The sequence below is a fragment of the Calidris pugnax genome, unplaced genomic scaffold, assembly GCF_001431845.1.
Source record: "Calidris pugnax isolate Ruff unplaced genomic scaffold, ASM143184v1 scaffold8, whole genome shotgun sequence".
Lineage (NCBI taxonomy): Eukaryota > Metazoa > Chordata > Aves > Charadriiformes > Scolopacidae > Calidris > Calidris pugnax.
In genome coordinates, this window is record NW_015090830.1 from 1,158,431 (window position 1) to 1,178,793 (window position 20,363).

Below are 20,363 nucleotides of genomic sequence, written 5' to 3' on the forward strand. Positions count from 1 at the left end.
CTCGGCTCGGCTCGGCTCGGCTCGGCTCGGCTCGGCTCGGCTCGGCTCGGCTCGGCTCGGCTCGGCTCGGCTCGGCTCTGCCCGGCTCTGCCCGGCTCTGCCCTCCCTCCCTCCCTCCCTCCCCGCGACACATGCCGCTGCTGCCGGCCCGTGTCTAGCGCCGCTGCCGGGCCCGGCGCGCTGAGGCGAGGGGGTACGCGGCGAGCGGGCGGCAGCGTCGTCGTCGCTCTGGCCGGGCCGTGAGGGTCGGAGGCCGGGCGGGCGGGCGTGGATGGATCCCCGCGTGGCCTGGATCCAGCCCGAGCAGAAAGGCCCCGCGAATGCGCTGTGGATGCAGATCTGGGAGACCTCGCAGGGCGTGGGGGGCCGGGGCGGCGCCAGCTTCCCGCACTACCTCTGCCTTAACTCCCCGGCGCTGGACTCGGCCGCCGCCTCCTCCCCGCCCCGCGGACACAGCTGCATGCGGCTCGGGGCGCCCGGCGGCGGCGGCGCCTGCTGCTCCTCTTCCTCGCCGCCTTCGCCTTCGCCTTCCCCTCCGGCCCTGCTGACCGGACTGGTGCCCGCTGCCGCCCCCGGCCCTGCGGCGGTGAACGGCGGCGGCGAGGGAGGGCGGCGGCTGCAGAAGTCGCCTTCCGTGTCTTCCTCCTCTTCCTCCTGCTCGTCGGTGGAGTCCGGCACCGAGAGCCCCGGTTTCTCCTCCTCGGGATCGTGCAGCGGCGGCGGAGGCGGCGGCTCCTCCTCTTCCTCCTGCGGCCCCCGGGCGGCGGCGGTGGCTCCTCCCGGGCTGCTGGGCAGCGGGGCCGGACCCGGGGAGTTTTTTAACTTCCACGAGAACAAAGTGAACGGTGTGAACGGGCACCACCAGCCCCCGCACCTGGCGCGCAGCCCCCACCCGCCACCACCGGCCTCTCCCCAGCAGCACCAGTACCACCCGGGCCGCAGGAAACGAGAGAATAAAGCCAGCACCTATGGGATGAATTACCTGCTCTCCGGCAGCCGTGGCGTCGCCGTCAACAGCTCCCCTCACCAGCAGCGGCAGCTGCCTCAGCCAGCGCTGCAGAGCCCCGGCACACCCTGGAAGACCAGAAAATACAGCCCGGGCGTGCAGGGGTGAGCGGCTGGGGCCCCTCGGGGCTGCTGCAGCCCGAGAGGAAAGGGGGACCCCGGCAGCCTCTCCTGCGGGCACAGGGGGCGGGTGGGTCGGGGTCACACGAAGGCCTCTGGAACCAGCTGTGGCAGCGAGGGTATTGATAAGGGACGGCGGGGCACAAACCCGTGTTCTTTTGTAACTCACCTTGGTCTGTGCTGGCTGGGTGGCTCCTGGCTGGAGCAGTGACGTGGGCAGGGCCTGGGAACCCATAGGTACAGGGGGTTAGGCCTTGCTTTGTAGTAGGCTGAGAGGTGAAGATGTCAGGCACCTAGAATAGTTAAAGCAAAGATGGGTGGGGGGTGGTTGGTGACCTCCTAGGGGTCAATTCAGGTTGTAAGGGGGAAGTGGAAGGCTCCAGTTCAGAGGAGCTCAAGTAAGACCCTTGTGGTAATTTTTAAATGCCTTCTTGCTTAGGCTGTAGCAGACTGGTTACTTTGGGGAGTGTTAGGAACATCACTTTAAAGGAAATTTATTTCAGCCCAATTCTGGCTGAAATAAACATGAAAGTTAATGTGGACTTAGAACATTTCTGAGGGAAATGTTTTATCTCTAGCACAAATTGACCCTGCCGATATCTGAACTGGTATCTTAGCTTTCTAAAGAGAACACTTTAATGAAGCTTATACTATTTTGTGGCTGTAACTTTCACATATAAATGGATAGTTAGTAAGGCTGAGTATTCAGTTTGATCTGATCAACATGTAGATGGGACTAAACTCAAACAAAGCACCTCTGGGGAACTCCATGAGGTTTCTGTATTTCAGATGTCAAATTTCAGTCAGTCAAGAGGAAACGTTACTTTCTAATCTTAAGGTTATTTTATTCATGGAAAAAGTGCTAGCTGCATTGATTGACCATAGCAGATTTCTGATGTCATTTCAAAAATAGTTTTTGGCACTCCTAAAATCCAAGACCCTTGGATGTCTGTGGAGTAAGACACTGCATATTTGTAGAGGGAAATAAATAAAGATAGCAGGGTACACTTTCAGAGCTGGAGAAATTTAAGTGAGAAATTTAGCTTAAGGACAGCGTCTTCCTTTTCTCTTTTGGGTGGTGCTGTCAGGCATTGAGTGCATTAAAGTTATCCAGAAGAATTAAAAGACATTTTTAAAGTTCTGTTTTTGCAAACCATAGCCTCTCCTGGGGAGGACAAGACTTGTGGTTGCTGTGTTTTAATTCTAAACTGACACTGACAAAGAAAATTGCTTACAGGAAGCTAAGATTCGAATGTTTAACATGTGTCATATGCTAGGAGTTTTGAGTCCTGTAGTAACAAGAAGTATGTCTAAAATTCCAATATTATCTTAAAAATAGTCTGCATTACTTTGCTTTATTTCTGTAAAAATGTGATAGAACACTGAGTTAATATTTTAATTTATCTTTGTAAGACAAGTCAGTGTCACTGACTCTGACTGATCTCTGACTGACAGATCTCCAGGCAGGTGGATGAGGGAGTTGCCTGAGGTCACCCAGGTCCCAGGCAAACCTAAGAATCGAATCCAGGCACTGCAGGTTCTGTCCTTTAGTTGCTAGGCAGCACCACCTATGCCAGTCACATTTCCTTATCTTTCACCTTCTTCCCTTTTATTTTCTGTTGGCTTTCCTTTAATAAATGTTATGCCACTTTTCAAGTATAAGTTTATAGAGAATCCATACACAAGAAAATTGTTTAGCCAAGCAAGCTTCAGTTGCACTATTCAGCTCAATAATAAAGGATATTCCTTTGCTGATGAGTTAATGACAAGTTCTTGGCTAAATATCTTTGAAAGTGGAAGTTGTGTTTCCTGATCTTCTGTCAAGGACCTCTATTACTACAGTGAGACCTGATGCTAGGGGCGGGACACCGGTAACTACAGCATGTGTGATTCCATAGTTCCAGACTCTCATGATTAATTTGTCAAGCTTCACAAAACTGTACTAATGTTACAGCTTTCCTTAGAGTAGCAGGGAACTAGTGCTGAAGGAGAGCATGGAAGTTGAGACTGTAGACTTGAATATGAGAAGCAGTTTCTGCCTAAAACTTTGAGTTCTGTTACCCAAGCTGAATCTGGGACGTGTGTATTGTAAAATAATTTTCTGTTTGGTGTTAGAATAATTTTTATGAAGTGCTCACACAATTGAAATAACAAAAATATTGTCAATGATGGGAGTGGCTTTAGGTATCTGTCTTCTGCAGTAACTCCTGACTTTTGATGAGTTTATATTCATTTTCCTGAAGGCAGGTTGTCTTATTATTTGGCTCTTCAAATCAGAATGCACTGAAAAGACTGGGGTGGGAACAGATCCCTACAGAAGTTGCTTCTGGATCCTTTATGTTGCTGATTTGTTGCCTGGTGTTACTTGGAATTGTCAGCCCAGTCCTGAAGCATCACTTCCGTAGCTGTGATGGTCAATTGACAGAGCATCTTCAGTGGTGTCAGACAGGTGTGTGCAACTGTCAAAAAAACCGCGATCCTTACAGTCTTCAGCTGCAGTCTGCTTTGAAGGAGGACTTGATCGTTGATGCTCTTGTGCTCGTATTATACATGAATGTTAGAGCTTATTCTGCCATGATGTTTTTCTACAACATCCTGAAATTTCCTACTGTTATTTAGTTGCTCACAGTGTTACTGTAGCGTATTTTGGTAACAGACTGAGAAGAGCAATCTCTGCCCTCTCCCAGGCTGCAGTATTACTTTTGATGAAATGCCTCATGCTTTGAAATAGTACTGTGTTCTCTACACTTTCTCATTCAGAGCTGGAGATTGTAGCAGATCACATTCAGTTGCTTTGTGATGGTAGGTGTGGTGACGTTTAGGAATTCTTTATGTTGTAAAGGCTGAGTTTTGCTTTCTTTTGTGTACAGCATTCCTTTTTTTTTTTTTTTCCAGTGGACTCACACCTATTGCTTTTACTGCCTTCTGACAGTAGCATGCTGATTTTTGTGTTGTAAAGGAATTTTTTTCTCTCATAATACACAAGTGTGAGTAGCCATGCTTGATTAGATTTCGTCTTAGAGCTGTGCTTTAGGTTACCTGTGTCATCTTTTTCCAGATTTTTGGAAGGTAAGGAGTGAGGAGAATGAAGTCATATTTATTCCAATGCTTCAACAGAGTGATTTATCTAGCAACAGTGTAAATTCTTAAATGCCTGGGTTTAGATCAGGAGTATAGAAGACAAAATGATTGGTTTCAGATGCGATGCAGAGAAGTGTCCCTTAATATTATGAGATTACCTCAAACTGTTGTGACTGATGCTTAGAACTACATGTGATTTCTTGGTACTGTATCCTCTTAAGAGGTTTTAAACTACATCTAGCATCTTAGGGTCTGCCTTTTTTGTACATCAAAGTAATACCTTCTGTTTCTGTAAAGTCAGTATTTTAAAGATATGTGACTAATTTAGGCATCTAGAGAGTTTAAAAGTGCATTTCAAAATATGGCATGAAGCTATTCTAAACTTTTTACTAAGGATTCTACTGCTAGGTTTGCATTGCTTGGGTATGAAGCTAATAGGGCACTTTCTCTTAAGATGTAGCTAATAGCTTCTGAGTAGCATAAAATTGTAGCTGATTTAATTCTGCTTCTTAATATGAAGTTAACAAAGTAAAGAATTTAGGCATGTTTAGCAATATGAGCCTGTTCTGCTTAGTACTTTCAACTAGGTTTTCAGACTGTAGATGTTGAATGAGATTAGTGCTGAAATACCTGGCAGATCCCCCTGGTACATTACAGTGCTGTGCAGAAACAACAGAACTGCCTTGTTGGGGATTAGTGTGGATACCAGAAGTGTTACAATACTTTGGAATGGTGCTCTGCCTGGATTCATTAGTGCTGCATAGCATCTGATGATTTACTGCATTAATTTTTCCCCCTCCATACCTGTTGTCTTTAACCATCTCTTGATAATGATGCAAAAGTTCTGTTGTAGGGTACAAGAGCACAAACACCTCCACATTTGGTTAGCCTGAAGGAGGATTCACGCCAGCATTGTCTGGTGACCGTAGCAAATACCTGGGGAGAGTTCTTGTAGGCAAGGTAAGCTTGTGACGATGCTTCCCCAGATGACTTGCTTCAATGTTCACCAGTTTGCAGCTGAAGGATACTGTGTACCAAAAGTGGTATCTGGAGACTCATTTCTGTAGCTAATCAGATGTGGTGGTGTTACTTTATACACTAAATCTGTATTAGGTCTTATTTATTTCTTCAGAAGTATGCTGAAGTGTTTCTAATTGTAATTCTTACTGGGTTTTTTTGCTATTATGATATATTGCTGAACTTTGACCAAGATAAATTCAATTACTTGGTTTTGTGCAATGGAACTATTAAAAATGCGTTGCGTTCAGGACCTTCCATAGCTCTAGTTCTATGTTTGTCAGCCCTCGTTTCTTATTATGCTGCTGTCAGAGCTGGACAAAGTAAATTAATGTGTAGGGATGCCACATTGTTAGCCCCTTTTGCAAATTTTATTTTCTTGTACTTTGAGTTGAAAAAATGATCTGCAGTGTTAGGTGGATACCTGTAGTGAAGATCTTAATGTAAGAGGCAGGCAGTGCTGGCAACGTACACTCAATTCTTGTTTTATCTGGCTTGAGGATCATGGCAGAACTAGGCAGTATATAGTGTAGCATGGAAGAAGGAGAGCTGGAGTAGTTGCCTGTTAGTCATAGTAAAGGTCTGGAGAGAGACCTGAGAGAGCATTGGGCTGTGGTTGAAAGGACTGTGTTCATGCCTAAAGGTTGGTACAGCAGAGTTCAAGGGTAGCTGCTGGATGAATTGTCAAAAGAACAGAACATTTCTTTTTTGTGGTTGGCTAAGTTGACTAGGGTAGGGAAAACTCAAAGTCTCCTTGTAAAGTAGATGTCTAGTGTGGAGTTAGAGACTGATGCTTTTGGTAATGGAATGAAAAGAATATTTTGGCAGCAGTAGACTTGAGAGAGAACATAGTACTATAGAGGTCAGAAAGGCTGAGCTACAGTAGTAAAACATGAGAAGGCTTTTCATGACAGGTGCTCACATCTGTGTGTAGAGGAGAGTGGGACATGTTTGGAGCAGTTTAATCCTGGCATCAGCTTCATGATGCTTTTCACAGTTGTTAGGTTTTGGCAGTAGAGATAACTGGCACTAAGAACGTAAACAGCTGTACTGGGTGAGACCATTAGAGGCCAGTGCCAAATGTTGGGAGGAGAATATATCAACATGAGCCTGTGGTGATATTTCCTGAAATAATATCTCGGATTTCAGTGATCTGTGGTTTTCAGACTACCTGAGTTACAGACAGTGCATTGTTAAGCTTATTGTGGATTTTATGTACGAATTTGTCTCATCTCATCTTGAGCTGATATGAGCTTCTGGGATCAGCAGTGTTCTGTGGGAAGGTGTTTCTCAGTTGAGTTACGTGTTATGTAAAGATCAAGTTTTTTTTTTTGTCCTGAGGCTGTCACTAGGGTTGTAGTCGCTGCCAGCTACAGGTCTGTGCATTAGTGAAGCAATCCGTGAGTGCGCTTTGCAGCTGACTTGAAAGAGGGAAGGGAAAAGTTGAATCACCTGACAGTTGTCTGTTTTCTAGTCTATTTAATCATTGCTTCTATTGAAGCTGTTCCCTTCCTCTAGATGTTTATCGCTTCTGTATGCTTTACAGTTCTCTTGTATATTTGGGATTCAGACGAACCAGACCTGTGTGTGACAGTGTCATAGTATTCTTACATCTTGTTCTATCTTGTTCTATCTTTTACTTTGTTTCCTGAATACTAACCCTATATTGAACAGACCTTTTAAGAATTCTTATTTCAAGATCTTGATCTTCAGTGTTTAGGGCTAATGCAGAGCCCCAAAGATGCAATCATCTTTGTAAAGATAAAATCTTCTCATATGCCTGTTGTGCTTATATTTATCCTATCTCAAATTCTGCCTGCTACTTCATTGTGCAGTCTGTGTTTTAATGTCCACCTGCAGTTCTTATTCTGGTTTATTCTACATAACCTTGCTGCCTCAAACTTCTATGCTTTACTCTTTGTCCCCTTGGCTGGATCACTCAAGAGGATGATGATTACCATAGGGCACTTTGGGGCTTCACTAGTATCCTTCCTTTATTATGGAAACTAAGAGTTCCAGTTCATTGTTTTCTGTTTAAGAAGTTCTTTATCTATGTGAAGGTCTTCCCTCTCATCCCATGTCGGCTTAGTTTCTTTGTAAGTCTTCATAAAGACATGTGGGACCATTACCAAATGCTATTTGGAAATCCAGATAGATAACAGAATTTCCTTTGTGATTAGCTTACTCTTGCAAATCATTCCTAATGGTTTTCTTTAAGACGCTACCTCAATTTACGAAAGCTATGTTGGCATCTTGATATAGTCATAACTATTCATATGTTGTATTGATTCTACTTTAGACTAGTTTGACTATTATGAATGTCAAAACTAATGCTTTTAAATTAAAAAAAGAAAGATTGCTGCTTATTTTCCTTCTGACACAAATGCAGTATCGAGTGAGTGCTGCTTTTGGTGCACACCAAATAACCAGGAAAAGATTTTGCTGTGAAATATTTCCTACTAAAAAGTCAGTTTGGGACAAGTTCTCCCTGTAGTGCTAGGGACCAGGGAAACCTCTGAGGGATTAAAAAAAAGAAAAATACTCGCTTCTCTACTTGTTATGCATTGTGCTCACTTAACTTTCTCTGTTCCGATCACTTAATTCGCTTAACAGAAGCAGATTTTTGGACTCCTGAGCTACTTTATCCTTTCTCAAGCACAGGTTTGCATCTCGTTAAATTGATCCTCATAATCCTTTTAGATATCCTTAATCTTCCAATCCTCTTTTACTGCTTTGTACATGACTTAAGGGTTTCTGAAGACATCTTCTGATGGAATCCTGTGACAAGGTAGTAACTCTCTTTTTCCCTGAAATCTGATTAGTGATGCAAGCTTTTGCTAAACACCACTATGGTGTCTTTAATAGTCTCTGAAACATCTTATTCTTTTGGTTGAGATTCTTAAGTTAGGAAGCTTCCTCTTTTCTATGGTGGACTGCATCAGTACTTAAATCTAGAAAATGCTTTTCTAGTTTTTGTTGCTTGCAGAGATACTGATGTTGAAAGTACAGGGTTTGCTGCTAGTGGTGCTTTGTTGGATGCTTTTTGAATTAGACTCTGCTGCTTGAGATTGTCAAGAGTTGCTTCTGCACTTAAATGTTTCAGTGGCTAACCTGCTGTAGGGCATACCTGATCTACATGGGCACAATTAGTCTTTCATCATTAATGTGTTTCTGCTGTTGCAACCTTTCTAACTTGCCTGTGATTTTAATTACTGGGGCATTTGGAAAAGAATAGTATTAAGACAAGAATTTCAGTGTTTAGCGGTTTTATTTACTGGCATAACAAGCTTGTTGGTTCACTTCCAAGGTTTAAGGTATGGTATGCTCCTTCACTGATGCAACAAAATAATTATGTGATGTTTTCTTGGGGATGTGGTGAAGTCCTGCTGGACTTCACAAGTGATGTACAGCTGTTCAGAAGCTTGCATAGCGGATCTATTTTGCCATGTATTAACTCGGAGATTTATTTCAGTTTCTTTTCTAGATTTGTATTATGCAGCTTTTTCAAAGTATATCCAGGCATTTATAAGGTAATTGGTTGAACTGACATACTTTGCAAAAATAGATTGGTTTCGGATTCTTTTTCTCTTACAAAATGCAAGTAAATTCTGTTACTGAAATTTGGAAATTTGCAGTGTAAATCAATCCATGAAGCCTGGTTTCTTGAGTGTGTGAACTCTCAAGTGCTGCTGAGGTAAAATTTAATTGGCAAGAAACTCAAGCTAAAATTAGGACTGGCTCTGACTTGCAAGAGTGTGGGTCAAAGAGAAGGCTTAGAGAGGAGATACGAACAATACGATCTCTTGTGGAACAGATACAATATACTTTATAAACTACCCTCTTTATTCCGTGGATGAGGAAAAAAATACTACTTGTCTTCCATTCTCTCCTTAGTAGCTAATTGTAAAGTAAGCTTGATTCTTATTTGAGTTTACTATTTAGGGTACCTACTTGTAAAACATTTCACAGCTCTGATTCATCTATATAGTTGAGATTTTTTTTTTTTTTTTATTCTGCCAGCCTTTGAGTCTGCTTCCTTCCATACTGCTACAGTGACAAAGATAATTGCTGTCTGAATTGCATAGTAATATGAAACTGATTTGGTGCAGCGGTACAGTTTGTGAACACAGCACTATGTTTTCATAATTTTCTCTCATCTGTAAGCCTAGAACATTGCATAGGACATAGAGTACTATTACCTGAGTGCTACTGGTAGTGAGGAGGACGGGTATACAAAAGTGAAGGTACCTGATAGGTGTTGTGAGTGGGATGGGAAAGGAAGAATTGTAAGTTCATCTCCCTCTCAGTCATAGTTCTATTTTTTCTACATTTGCAGGTGTCTTAATCTTAGATCATATTGGAAAAATTCTATTACTTTTAATCATACCTATATATTCTCCCATATTTCACTAGACTGTGTTCCTAAGTTTTAAACTGAAACACTGTTTTCAACTATTGAATGCATCTAGTTGTTGTAGTGTAAGATTTTGCCTGCAGTTCCACAGTAATACAATTGTGTTTTGTAGTAGTTGTACGTGAAGATACAGTTCAGTAGATTTCTGAAATACACACAGTGGCTGCTGGGCCTTTCCCCATTTAATCTTGAGGAAGGAAAGTTGTCAGTCGTGTTTCAGAGTTCACATTTCTCTGCAAGTATGTATCCTATTATTTGTAACCTTTATTTCAACAAACTTTCTGTTGAAATGCTGCCTATGCCTTCCCCTTCCTTTACCTTCCTTCTCTCCCCTCGTGTTTCACCCACATGCTTAAACTGTGGCATCTGTTCTTTCCTTTTAATAAAGATTCTTGGCTGATGTGGTAGGCTTCTCAGTTAGAAAAATACTCTTTACTTACTAGAATGAGTGTATTTTAAAAAGAATCAGTTCTACGTAAATGATGCAGTCCTGTTCCTATCTGCTCCTTTAGAATAAATTACTGTGTTTAATAATGTAGACATGGTGTTGTAAAGAAACAGGATGCTTACTTGGGGGAACAAAGTCTCTATAGCTTTTCATTCACCTTCTAGTTTGTTGATGCCATTTGAGAATTTCATTTTGTTACATTGAAGTTAGCCCTTGAGGTAACAAGTCAATGTTATATCTAATAATAGCTGTAGATAGAGTAAATGACGAGTAAAGTAAATGATCTCCTTTCTTAGAAACCTGCCTTCAAGGAAAAACAGAGAAGTCTGAGACTGTCTCCTGAATATTATTTGAACCTGAAGACTAGAAGTATGTCTGCCTTTCCTAAAAGAGTAAAAGGGATAATTTTTGGTAAACAAAAGGTGTCAGTTCTGTTGCATAGTCCAGCCTGTAAGCAGCAGCTGTTTAGTGTGGTTCGCAGTAATAGCATTAGTGAATGGTAGGTTCCTCCAGGCTGTTAAAATCAGCAAGCTGAGTAGTGCAGCTTGCCTCTCTTCTGCATCCCTGCATTCTGAGCTTTTCCACCTTGCATTGAGAGTACAGTTATATCTCACCAACAAGTTTTGTTCCCAGTGTTTCTGTGAATAGAGTAAAACTGCCTTGTGAAAAAGTAAAGTAAAATGCCTGTTTTTGCTAGGTAAGTAGTAGTATAGGCATCTTAAAATATGATAGAAGATAGGTGCTGGGATGCTGCTGGAGCCAGAATTCTTTGAGAAGCCAGGAGATTGAGAAAATTGTCTTGTGCTATATGTTGAAGAAAGTTCTCTTAAAAAAAAAAAAAACAACCAAAAACAAACCAACCAAAAAAACCCCCCCAAAACCAAAACCAAACTGGAATTAAGATATTGCTTATATCTCTATGTACATCATGTGCTACAAATTGAGATTCTATTCCTAATGATTAAGATACTGTCACAGTCTTGACGTAAGAGGTAACAAGTGCTTCTGAAGATCATAGAGGCTATCTGGGCAAAATACTTAACTGAAAACGGTGCCTGTATTGGCTGGGTGAATATCGTGTTGTGATCTGGTTTTCAGACAACAAGTTATTCCCTTGGTTAGTAGAGAAGTGACTCTGAGATTAGTCCCAAGCAGCATACAGGGACTTGTTTTACAGATATCAGAGCTGCTTTTTTTTTGTGACAGTTGCAGTAGCCTTGCCTGAGCAAAGATGTTTGGAAAAGTGTAAACTAAAGTAATATTAAATTTTAAAAAAGCATCTCTGTCTTGAGAAGCTTCTTCACTTGGAAGCCAAAAAGGTAAAGTACTTGAAAATGCTGTATTGAGATATTTGTGTTGTCATATGCTGACTGTGAAGATAGCATTGGCTCTTATCCAGAAGGACGTAGACTAGGAAGATGGTGTTCTCTGAGAAGTAGAAGCTGTTTAAGGAAAACTGGAAAGCGCAAACACAACAGAAGTTTGTTAAGACAGAGTCTGAGAACTGGTTTGCTTAAGTGAATTAAAACCTGAAAACCTTGCACATCAAAAGCAAGAAACTTACCAGTCACTAGGACTTGTAGAGAGAGATGTCAAAAGGCACCCAGAAGTCAGACTGTGTAGTAAAAACAAAGTGAACTAGTTGCATTGCTTTTTGTCAGAGAAGGCTCTAAGAGACTTCTCACCAGAACTTGCTTTGACTCCAGGCAACTGTCATTTTAGATTTCAGTAAGGAGTGTTTAAATCCATCAGTAGAACGATACTATTGTACAGCCATGTCTGGTGGTATATGCTGAAGAATTCTGGAGGAACTTAACCATGAAACCATGGCGTATGGTTTGAACTTTTAAATGAGTTTTGATTATCTAGCTCTTGTGCTGCTGTCCCATGCAAACTGAAGCATTAAATGAAGTGCTGCCTTGTCAGTGCAAGGTAGAAAATATGAAGCTAGCTTCCTAAAAAACTAGGTTAGGGAAGTGTAGACTAGCGATGGATGGTATTCTTTTGAGTCTTTCATGATACGATTAAGAATTGTAACAGTGTTAATCATCTGAACAGAAGCTCAGTGGGGCATTGAAGTGAGAGGGTGTTTGTGTGCTTGGTGTTTTTCTGACCTTGCTGACACACTAGTGGCTGCTTTTGAAAGACTACGCTGTGTATGGTAGAGGCTGCAGTGCTCAGGGGAACTGAGACCCCTTTTATTCCACTGCTTCCCTAATATGGGATGGCTACTATAAACATGGGGTTTTTTCAGGAATGTCTGGATCTCCTGGAGCAGTTGTATGGGATTGATACCATAACAAAACAGAATTTTTACATGACTAAACATAAAGAAAGGGGTTAGTGCATGCTTTGATAAAGGTAGTTGTGTCTCACAGGTCTCATTTCCTTATTCATGTAGTCAGTCTGATAACACAAAACTGTTGTATTTTTTCAGAAGAATGTTTCTGAGATCAGTTTTTACAAAGTCTTCAAAATTAAACAGTCACAGGTTTGCTGGGCTTATGGGTTAACTGCTTAGAAGTAACCAAAGGAAGAAATAAACTATTTGCTTTATAATAAGGGAAGGTTAGTAGTGGAATTACTTAAGACTCTGTTGCTCAATATGTTTGTAAATATATGAATATGTTTATTCATAGGGAAGAAATGAATGAGAAAAGGATAGAAAGGATAATAGAAAGCTAGAGCTGACTGCAGACAGTCACAGTGGGAGTTCATTGTTCATTAGGTTATAAAATTGCTGATAAAACTAAATTTTAGTAAATATGGAATCAAGAATCTGAAGAAAAATAATTCAGGCTGAATATACATATTGGTTGGGCTTTATATTGGTGGTTATTGTTCAGAATACACCTTGAAGCTCCTTTATAATGGTTTCTTTTAAAGAGCAGCTGTATGCTCAGATATCCTCAAATAGCAGTTAGCAGCAATCTTTGCAAAGACATGGACAATAAAATGAAAACAGGTGTGTGTCATGGATGAATGGTGTAATTATGTATTGACTGCATTTCTGGCCACCTGTCAGAAAACATGGCGCAACTGAAAAGAAGTTGAAGGAGGGTAGTTGTGATCAAACTTTGGACCTGCTCCTGTGTAATGAAAGAGAAAAAAAGATGAGGATTGCTAGCTTGAAAAAGAGCTGGTGGATAGAGACAAGTGGCTATGAATTAAGAGCCTGAGAAGTGCAGTGTTTGGAAATGAACTGCCAGTAATAACCTTTTTCCCCCAAGAAATAGCATCAGATAAAATCATTAACAGGCAGCATTTTAAAAGAAAGCACTACTTTATTCTGATGCATACTTAAATTCTCATAGAATGCTATGAATGACAAAAGCATAAATGGACTAAAAAGACCTGGAAAAATCAGTGGAAGAAAAGTCCTTTGAGCTAAAACACCTTATGATTGGGATACACCCCAAAAGTATGCTAAATGAAATTACTGGAAGCTTGGAAGGATTGCTGCAAGGGAATTGGGTAACTGCTTTGTTATTTTTTTCTTTCACACAGTATCTGTCTACTGCTGATTATTTTTTTTTTTTATAAGCAGGACAATGGGAAGTCTTTAGTTTGGCTCCACTGCTGTTAGGTGTATTCAAGTATTTTCTTCATTGGTCTTGTCCTCTTGGAGAAGGGGGGGGGAAAAGCATGCTTTCTAGAAACAAAATAATGTTAATTTGTACCTTCTGTCTTGCTTTGAAATTTTGAAATCGAGTAGATTCGTCAACAAATTGAAGTTTAGTTGATAAGCCAACTATGTAGTTAAATGTTCAATTGTGTATCCAGGCCCAGTTTAAGAGAAAAGGCAAACAGTAATTGGAAATATGTATACTTTTTAGAATTATCTTAGTGCTTTGCTGCTAAAATTTTCTTTGCCTATGGAACAGAATCCTGACACTTAAAAATTTGGCATATGGTCAGTTGGAGGCTATCTGTTAGAGTGGGAATTGTCTAGTTAAATGAGTTGTAAAAATCTCAGGGGAAGAACTATGTGTTCTACTAGAGATGTATAAATTTTTTCTTTTGAAAGCCCAAGTATGTTAACTGGTCTTTTCCAACCATGAAGATTCTGTGATTGAGCTGGATTTTTTTTTTTAGGACAGTATTTGGATTTCACTATGATGTTGATTGATATGTTTCTTGAATTAAAAATCTTAGAAATATGTCTACATCAAAAATGTTTTTGTAAAATATCACAGGAGTAGTTAATTACTCTTCTGTTTCAGAAATTGTGATGTTTGTGGTTTTTTTTTTTTTTTTTTGCTTGGCATGGCTTGATGCTCTTCCATTGAATGCAAACACAACATTCACCTTAAAACTCAAATTGATCTTTCAAACTTGGCAGTGAGTGTTCCATAGTATTGGGAGATGGGAAACAAAAGGACTTAATAGGTGTATAAAGATCCAGTGTCAGAACTCCTTGTGTAGCACTGGTATTAATGTACTTTACACTTGAGAATATATTTAACACCTTCTCATCTGAAGTAGTTTAGTTGGAAGGTCACTTCCTATACGAATGAATGGCTAATAAAGGCCTTGAGTGATCAAAGTTTGTCAAAGTGGACATTTTCACATCAAGGCATACTCAAATATTCCTTGTATCACCTTCTACAAAAACTCATTAATGCTAGTGGTCTGTTTCCAAGCCTGTGTAAACTTCCACATATACAGAAATGAAAACCCTGGAAGAATAAGCCTACTTGAAGATTGTAATTGTTTTTGTGCTGCTTCATATTTGGATCATTTGGATATTTGGATATTTGGATAGTTTTTAAGCCTGTACATTGTTTGTTAAGGAAAATAATCTTTGGGAATCAGAAATTGGCGTTCACTGTTGAGCCAGTAGGAAGGTTAGTAAATACTAGTTTTTGCATCCTGTGTCTTTTGATGTCTTTAGCATTCTGGTAACATGTTGAGCGCTGATGAGGTATTGTTGAGATTGAGAGGTGCTACCATGAAAATCAAGGATGAATATATCTGCCCCAAACCCTCCAGTTTCTCATCTGAAAGCCTTACTGTTGTGGCATTCAGCTGTCTTGAAAGTACTGCTGGTTTTGGTTAAATGATGATATTAAATAAAAACTACGGCCTGTTTTGGTTGAAATTTATTTTAATAGTTAATCATTATAACGGATGCTACTTTCTCCTTCAGACTGCATGAAGAAATAATTGACTTCTATGACTTCATGTCCCCTCGTCCTGAAGAAGCAGCTATGAGAAGAGAAGTGGTGAAAAGGATAGAAACGGTCATCAAAGATCTTTGGCCTACAGCTGATGTGAGTGTAACTCAAATGTTGATTTGCTTCTCTAGTAAATTGTCAAACTTGGTATGCTTAACCTTGCTGTTGTCTTTCTATGTTTTAGAAATGAACAAATAAGACTTCAATCTTAATGCATTTGATTTAATATTACAAATCTTGCAGTAACTTGGCAATTTATTTTAAAAAGTGAAGGAAATTTAAAACCTAAATTTCAGATTAATGAAGGCTACTGATAATTATCTTCATTTTGAGAACTGGGTATTTGAAGAACTGTTCACTTAAGGAAGTGCATTTCTTAAAGTAAAAGTTCATGAAATTGATTGTCTCTGCATAACTTCATTAAAGTTTATAAATAAACTTTATTAAAGTTTGGCTGACTACCTATGTATCCGTTTCTGCCAGGACTCTTGACTGTGTTGATATTTGTAAATGCAAGTATTATACAGAAGAACAGTTAAAAAGCCCGGAATTCTTTTGGACTCTTCACAAGTTTGACATTCAGGGAATTAGTTCAGCCCTGCTTTAGTGGGAAAATTGGACTTCCTGAGTTGTCTTGCAACCAAAGTTGTTGTATTTTCAAACCCTTTATTACCCAAAGAATATATTTCCTGCAAACCGAAATTATTCAGAAGGAATTAATGTAAACTGTATATCTAGCATCACCTTTCTGATTACCAGATAGTAGCATTGTCATTAACAAGCAGAAAAACATTTCAGAATAACGTGATGTCATAGCCTTCCATAACAGCGAGGGCTGTGGCCACAGAACTGAGCTGAAGATGCTGTAAAGGTCATCTATGCCATCCTCACCTGCAATTCTCCTTGGTAATAACATTTTTCTAGCTTGTGAGAACAGGTATAAACACTGAAATGGCTCAGTGTTGCCCAGCCTTTGCATAGGTCACTTCAGCGAGGAGAACTTGTAAATTTTGCTCTGCTGTAGCAGAGGGTGTAGAATGTCTCAGTTCTTTAGATTGGAAGCATGTTAAAAGTATTTGATTTGGACTGTGAATGTCTCTGTCTCTTCAACATACGTTATTTTCTACGCATAAACACCTACCACATTTTCATATTCACCCTTCCAGTAAAATTCATGTTTCTCTGAATGATATGTTATAGATGTGCTTGCTGGCTTTTAAGCAAAAAAAAGTTTGGAAAAATATTTCCCTTAAACTCTTCCAATTTCAGTAAAGCTGTCCTATGAGGAAAGAAGGGAGCAGGAAGGAATGAAATTTATAATAGCTTACATTTCTGTCAACCTGGAAATTAACAGTGTAAAGGACTTGTTTCAAAAGTTTATGCTCTACTGCTAGCAGGATTCCTAGTCATTTCATGTTTAAAAAAAATACAATTTCGTCTAAAGTTGCATCTGTAAGACAAAGTGTATTTGTAGAGACTTAACAGAGTATGTAGCAAAGTAAGTTCAGTAACGTCTTTACTGGGCTATATCCTTAACAGGTCAAGAAAAATCTTAAGTCTTGTGAAAGTGAAATGAAGTGAGCATTCATAATTACAAGATATTTAATTGATCTGGGTTTCTTTCAGGTCCAGATATTTGGCAGCTTTAGTACAGGGCTTTATCTTCCAACTAGGTAAGTAATAATTCATTTTTATATAAAAGCTTGTCTTCTTTTAGAGTAATGGTAAATTTTAAAGGGGAATTTAGACTGTAACGTGTAAACCTATCAAACTTCCAGTAAAATTCTTGCCTAATGTCCCATGTGACAAAGGGAATAGCTTTTGAACTTAGAGGTTTGGGGTAAGTATTTGATATTTGATGTATCACTGTACTGCTGTAGGTACTTACTGACCCTTTGGTGAATTCCATTTTCTTCCTTGTGGCTGGGATTAGTCTTTGGCTCTTTATTTTCAAGACACAGTGAAATTGAATGTTTAGTATTTTCTGTGTAAAGATTTTATTAAATAAGTTGAATTACTGAGAGTGTGTCACATCACAGAGTTACTGTGTGAAGTCAGAGGTGTTATCACAGCTATGTTTTCGCATTTTTTTGAGAGAAAAATGTCTTATTTAATTCAGTGTTTTTTGTTGCTTAATGATTCAATAGACAGATGTGTAGCTGTGTCTTAAAGACTATGTTGTCTTTATATCAATTAAATTTTCAGTAGGATAGCACTGGAAATTTAATTTCGATGAATAACAATCACTGATAAAAATTGTTTGGACTATTAACATGCCTGTCAACATGGGTTGATGAGGGATGGAATTGGGCAGTGGAAGTCAGAGGGGAGGGAGCAGGAGAGGTAAAACGGAGAGAAGCTCAGAGAACTGGAAGCAAGAGGCTAGAGTACTACTTTGGGTCCTAAAGTGCACTAGACCATCTCTTACTTAACATTGCCAAAGGAAGCTTATTGGGAACCTAGATTAAAAGTTGCAGAATGGTCACCCTGGAGGACTTAAAATATGTAGAGTGCCAATTTTACCTTTTTTTGGTGAAGTATTATGCTTTAGTCTTAATGGATCTCATGCTGTGGTTTTTTTTTTGTCTAGTGATATTGATCTAGTTGTTTTTGGGAAATGGGAACGGCCCCCTTTACAGCTACTGGAGCAAGCACTAAGAAAACACAATGTGGCTGAGCCATATTCCATTAAAGTACTTGATAAAGCTACGGTAAGTAATAGTCTTTGGAATACTGAACTGAAAAGCTTTCAGACTCCTTAAGATGTTAGTGATAAATAGTGTTTTCAATTCATCAAGCAAATGATGTTGTCTTAAGCCCAATGTTTTGATCTGTGCAGTATTTTAGTAGAATGGTATGTGCTTAGCAGTAGCACACCTTTTTTCACATGGACATCAGTAATTCTGTGTACTTTATATGCTGTAAGGCCGTACTTGATGCTTTCATTATCAATAAAGATCTGAAAGTCAGTATTTGCAAAATATCTAGTAAAATAAGTGAACTAATTGTATAATGTTTTTCCACTGACCTTTGAGAAGACTTTGTTTAGCCAGAGGCCAGTAACTAGAGCTATCTAGCCTGAAACCCCACTTTTTCAGGTTGTCTTGTTTCTGATGACATAATGAAGTGTTCCAAACCTGACAGTTGTTTTTTTCCCTTCCAAAATATGCTACTTAAGAGTTTTATTTCATTTGTGAAGCTGATGTGTAGTATCTCTTGAATCTGTCTTGTCAGCCTAATGGATCACATTGAATATGCTAAAAAACTTAAAATTATGAGACTTTTATGTTACTGAGCAAGTGGTGGTTTCTCCAGGAGCAGAGTATTCCAAACTTTTATTAGCAAGCTGTTGCTTTTTCTGCTCTCTGAAAAAGGGTGACTTTTTTAGGTCCGGAAGATTCTGATGGCTTCTGTTGGAGTAGCAGTACATAACAGTAACTCTGGTAATCTTTGGCTTATGTGAGAATGAGTGGGATTTTCAGAATCAGTTAGTGATGTAAAATGGTGCTAGGCTTATTGATTTTACTAGCCTTTCTTATTTTATTTCTTCTGCTGTTGGTATAAAATGCTGCTCTTTTTTGTATTCTATTTCAGATTAAAAATACAAGAAGTTCAATTTAAAATAAATGTCATCAGCTGAAGTTTTAAGTTATGATTTTAAGACCATTTTGTAGGATACTGCCTTCAAGGTGGTTGTGTGAGACTAAACTACATATTCAGTAGTTCTGTAATAGATTATTGCTTCCACAAAAGGAAAGACTGCTACTCCTGCTTTGCTTTGATCTATTCTGGCTTTCATTTGACTCTGCAGTGAACCAGTTCAGCTTGAGAAACCAACAGACAGAGCTTTATTTTTTCTGCTAGGCTAGTCTTCTGTCAGTTTAGCAAGTGAATGGTGCAGTGCTGGGTCAGAGGAGTGCAGTTTCCACAAGTTATGAGAGTAAAACATCTCCTATTAACAGCAATGAGTCATTAAATTAAGTAAATTTAGTTATCTTACAAAACACGGATATTGCAGCTATGAAGGCAGATATCTAATAGCTGTGGGAGAGTACGTGGGTGACCATATATTAATGTGATCATACATGTCTGTGTTTTTAGTCACCTCACTAAAAAGCGTTTGCTTGTCAGTCAAGTCTCAAAAACATGTTTTCTTGCCTTGATAGTTGCATTCATTTGGACTGATAGTATCTGTGTGTCTTAAGTCAGTAAGCTGGAAAATAGGATGAGTGTTGCATTTCTGGATGTTCTTAAAACCTTGTTTTAATATTTACAGGTACCAATAATAAAACTTACTGACCAGGAGACAGAAGTGAAAGTTGACATCAGTTTTAACGTAGAAACTGGTGTGAAGGCAGCTCGATTTATTAAGGAATACATGAAGGTATCAACCATATAATGAATACTATACCACTTACCAAGGATATGCTAGATGCTTAGCTAACCTTTTTTGGTATGGCTTAAGAGTTTTGAAGATTTATTGCTGAAGACTGTTTTCATTGATTAAACAAATTTATTTTCTATTGATATCTATTCAGTGTTGCCTGTGAGTACTAGGGGTTTGTGTGGATAGATCTACACATAAGAGGTTCCACTCAAATATGAGAAAAAACTTCTTCACGGTGAGGGTGACAGAGCCCTGGAACAGGCTGCCCAGGGAGGTTGTGGAGTCCCCTTCTCTGGAGATTTTCAAGACCCGCCTGGATGCAGTCCTGAGTAACATGCTCTGACAAGCTCTAGGTAATCCTGCTTCAGCAGGGGAGTTGGACTAGATGATCTCTATGGTCCCTTCCAACTCTAAAAAAATTCAGTGAAATTCAGTGAAACCTGTACACTGAAAGGACTTCTACAGTCATGTCTACATCTGCAGTACTAAACTGTTTTTAAAGCAAGTATGTTCAAGTATTGCTTACCTTGAATTTAAGTGATGCTTGATTATGAATGCTATCTTGCTAAACGATGTGTAAAAACAATTCTTCTGTAGGTACATACTTAAAATCGTTTACTTCTATGCTTTGCAGTAAAAGTACTGTTTGAATGGAAAGCTTTGAGAGACACTGGCATTCAAAAATGATATGAAAATCTTCCTGTTTAGGGGGGA

The 20,363-nt window shown here is 39.6% G+C and overlaps 1 protein-coding gene across 6 annotated transcripts in view; it reads left to right on the forward strand.

Moving 5' to 3' along the window:
* The first annotated feature begins 110 nt into the window (after nt 1-110).
* The window catches only part of PAPD7 (PAP associated domain containing 7), a 61,733-nt gene continuing 41,480 nt past the window's right edge, over nt 111-20,363 (forward strand). For 2 of the 6 annotated variants that reach the window (XM_014941023.1, XM_014941024.1), the window contains exons 1-5: nt 111-1,110; nt 15,235-15,358; nt 16,889-16,935; nt 17,853-17,973; nt 19,539-19,646. In XM_014941023.1, coding sequence (XP_014796509.1) covers nt 272-1,110; nt 15,235-15,358; nt 16,889-16,935; nt 17,853-17,973; nt 19,539-19,646 — 1,239 coding nt within the window. In that variant the 5' untranslated portion in view covers nt 111-271. Of the gene's footprint in view, nt 1,111-3,514; nt 3,575-5,114; nt 5,167-15,234; nt 15,359-16,888; nt 16,936-17,852; nt 17,974-19,538; nt 19,647-20,363 lie in introns of those variants that run through there. The other 4 variants (XM_014941025.1, XM_014941026.1, XM_014941027.1 and 1 more) reach the window with 4 other exon arrangements.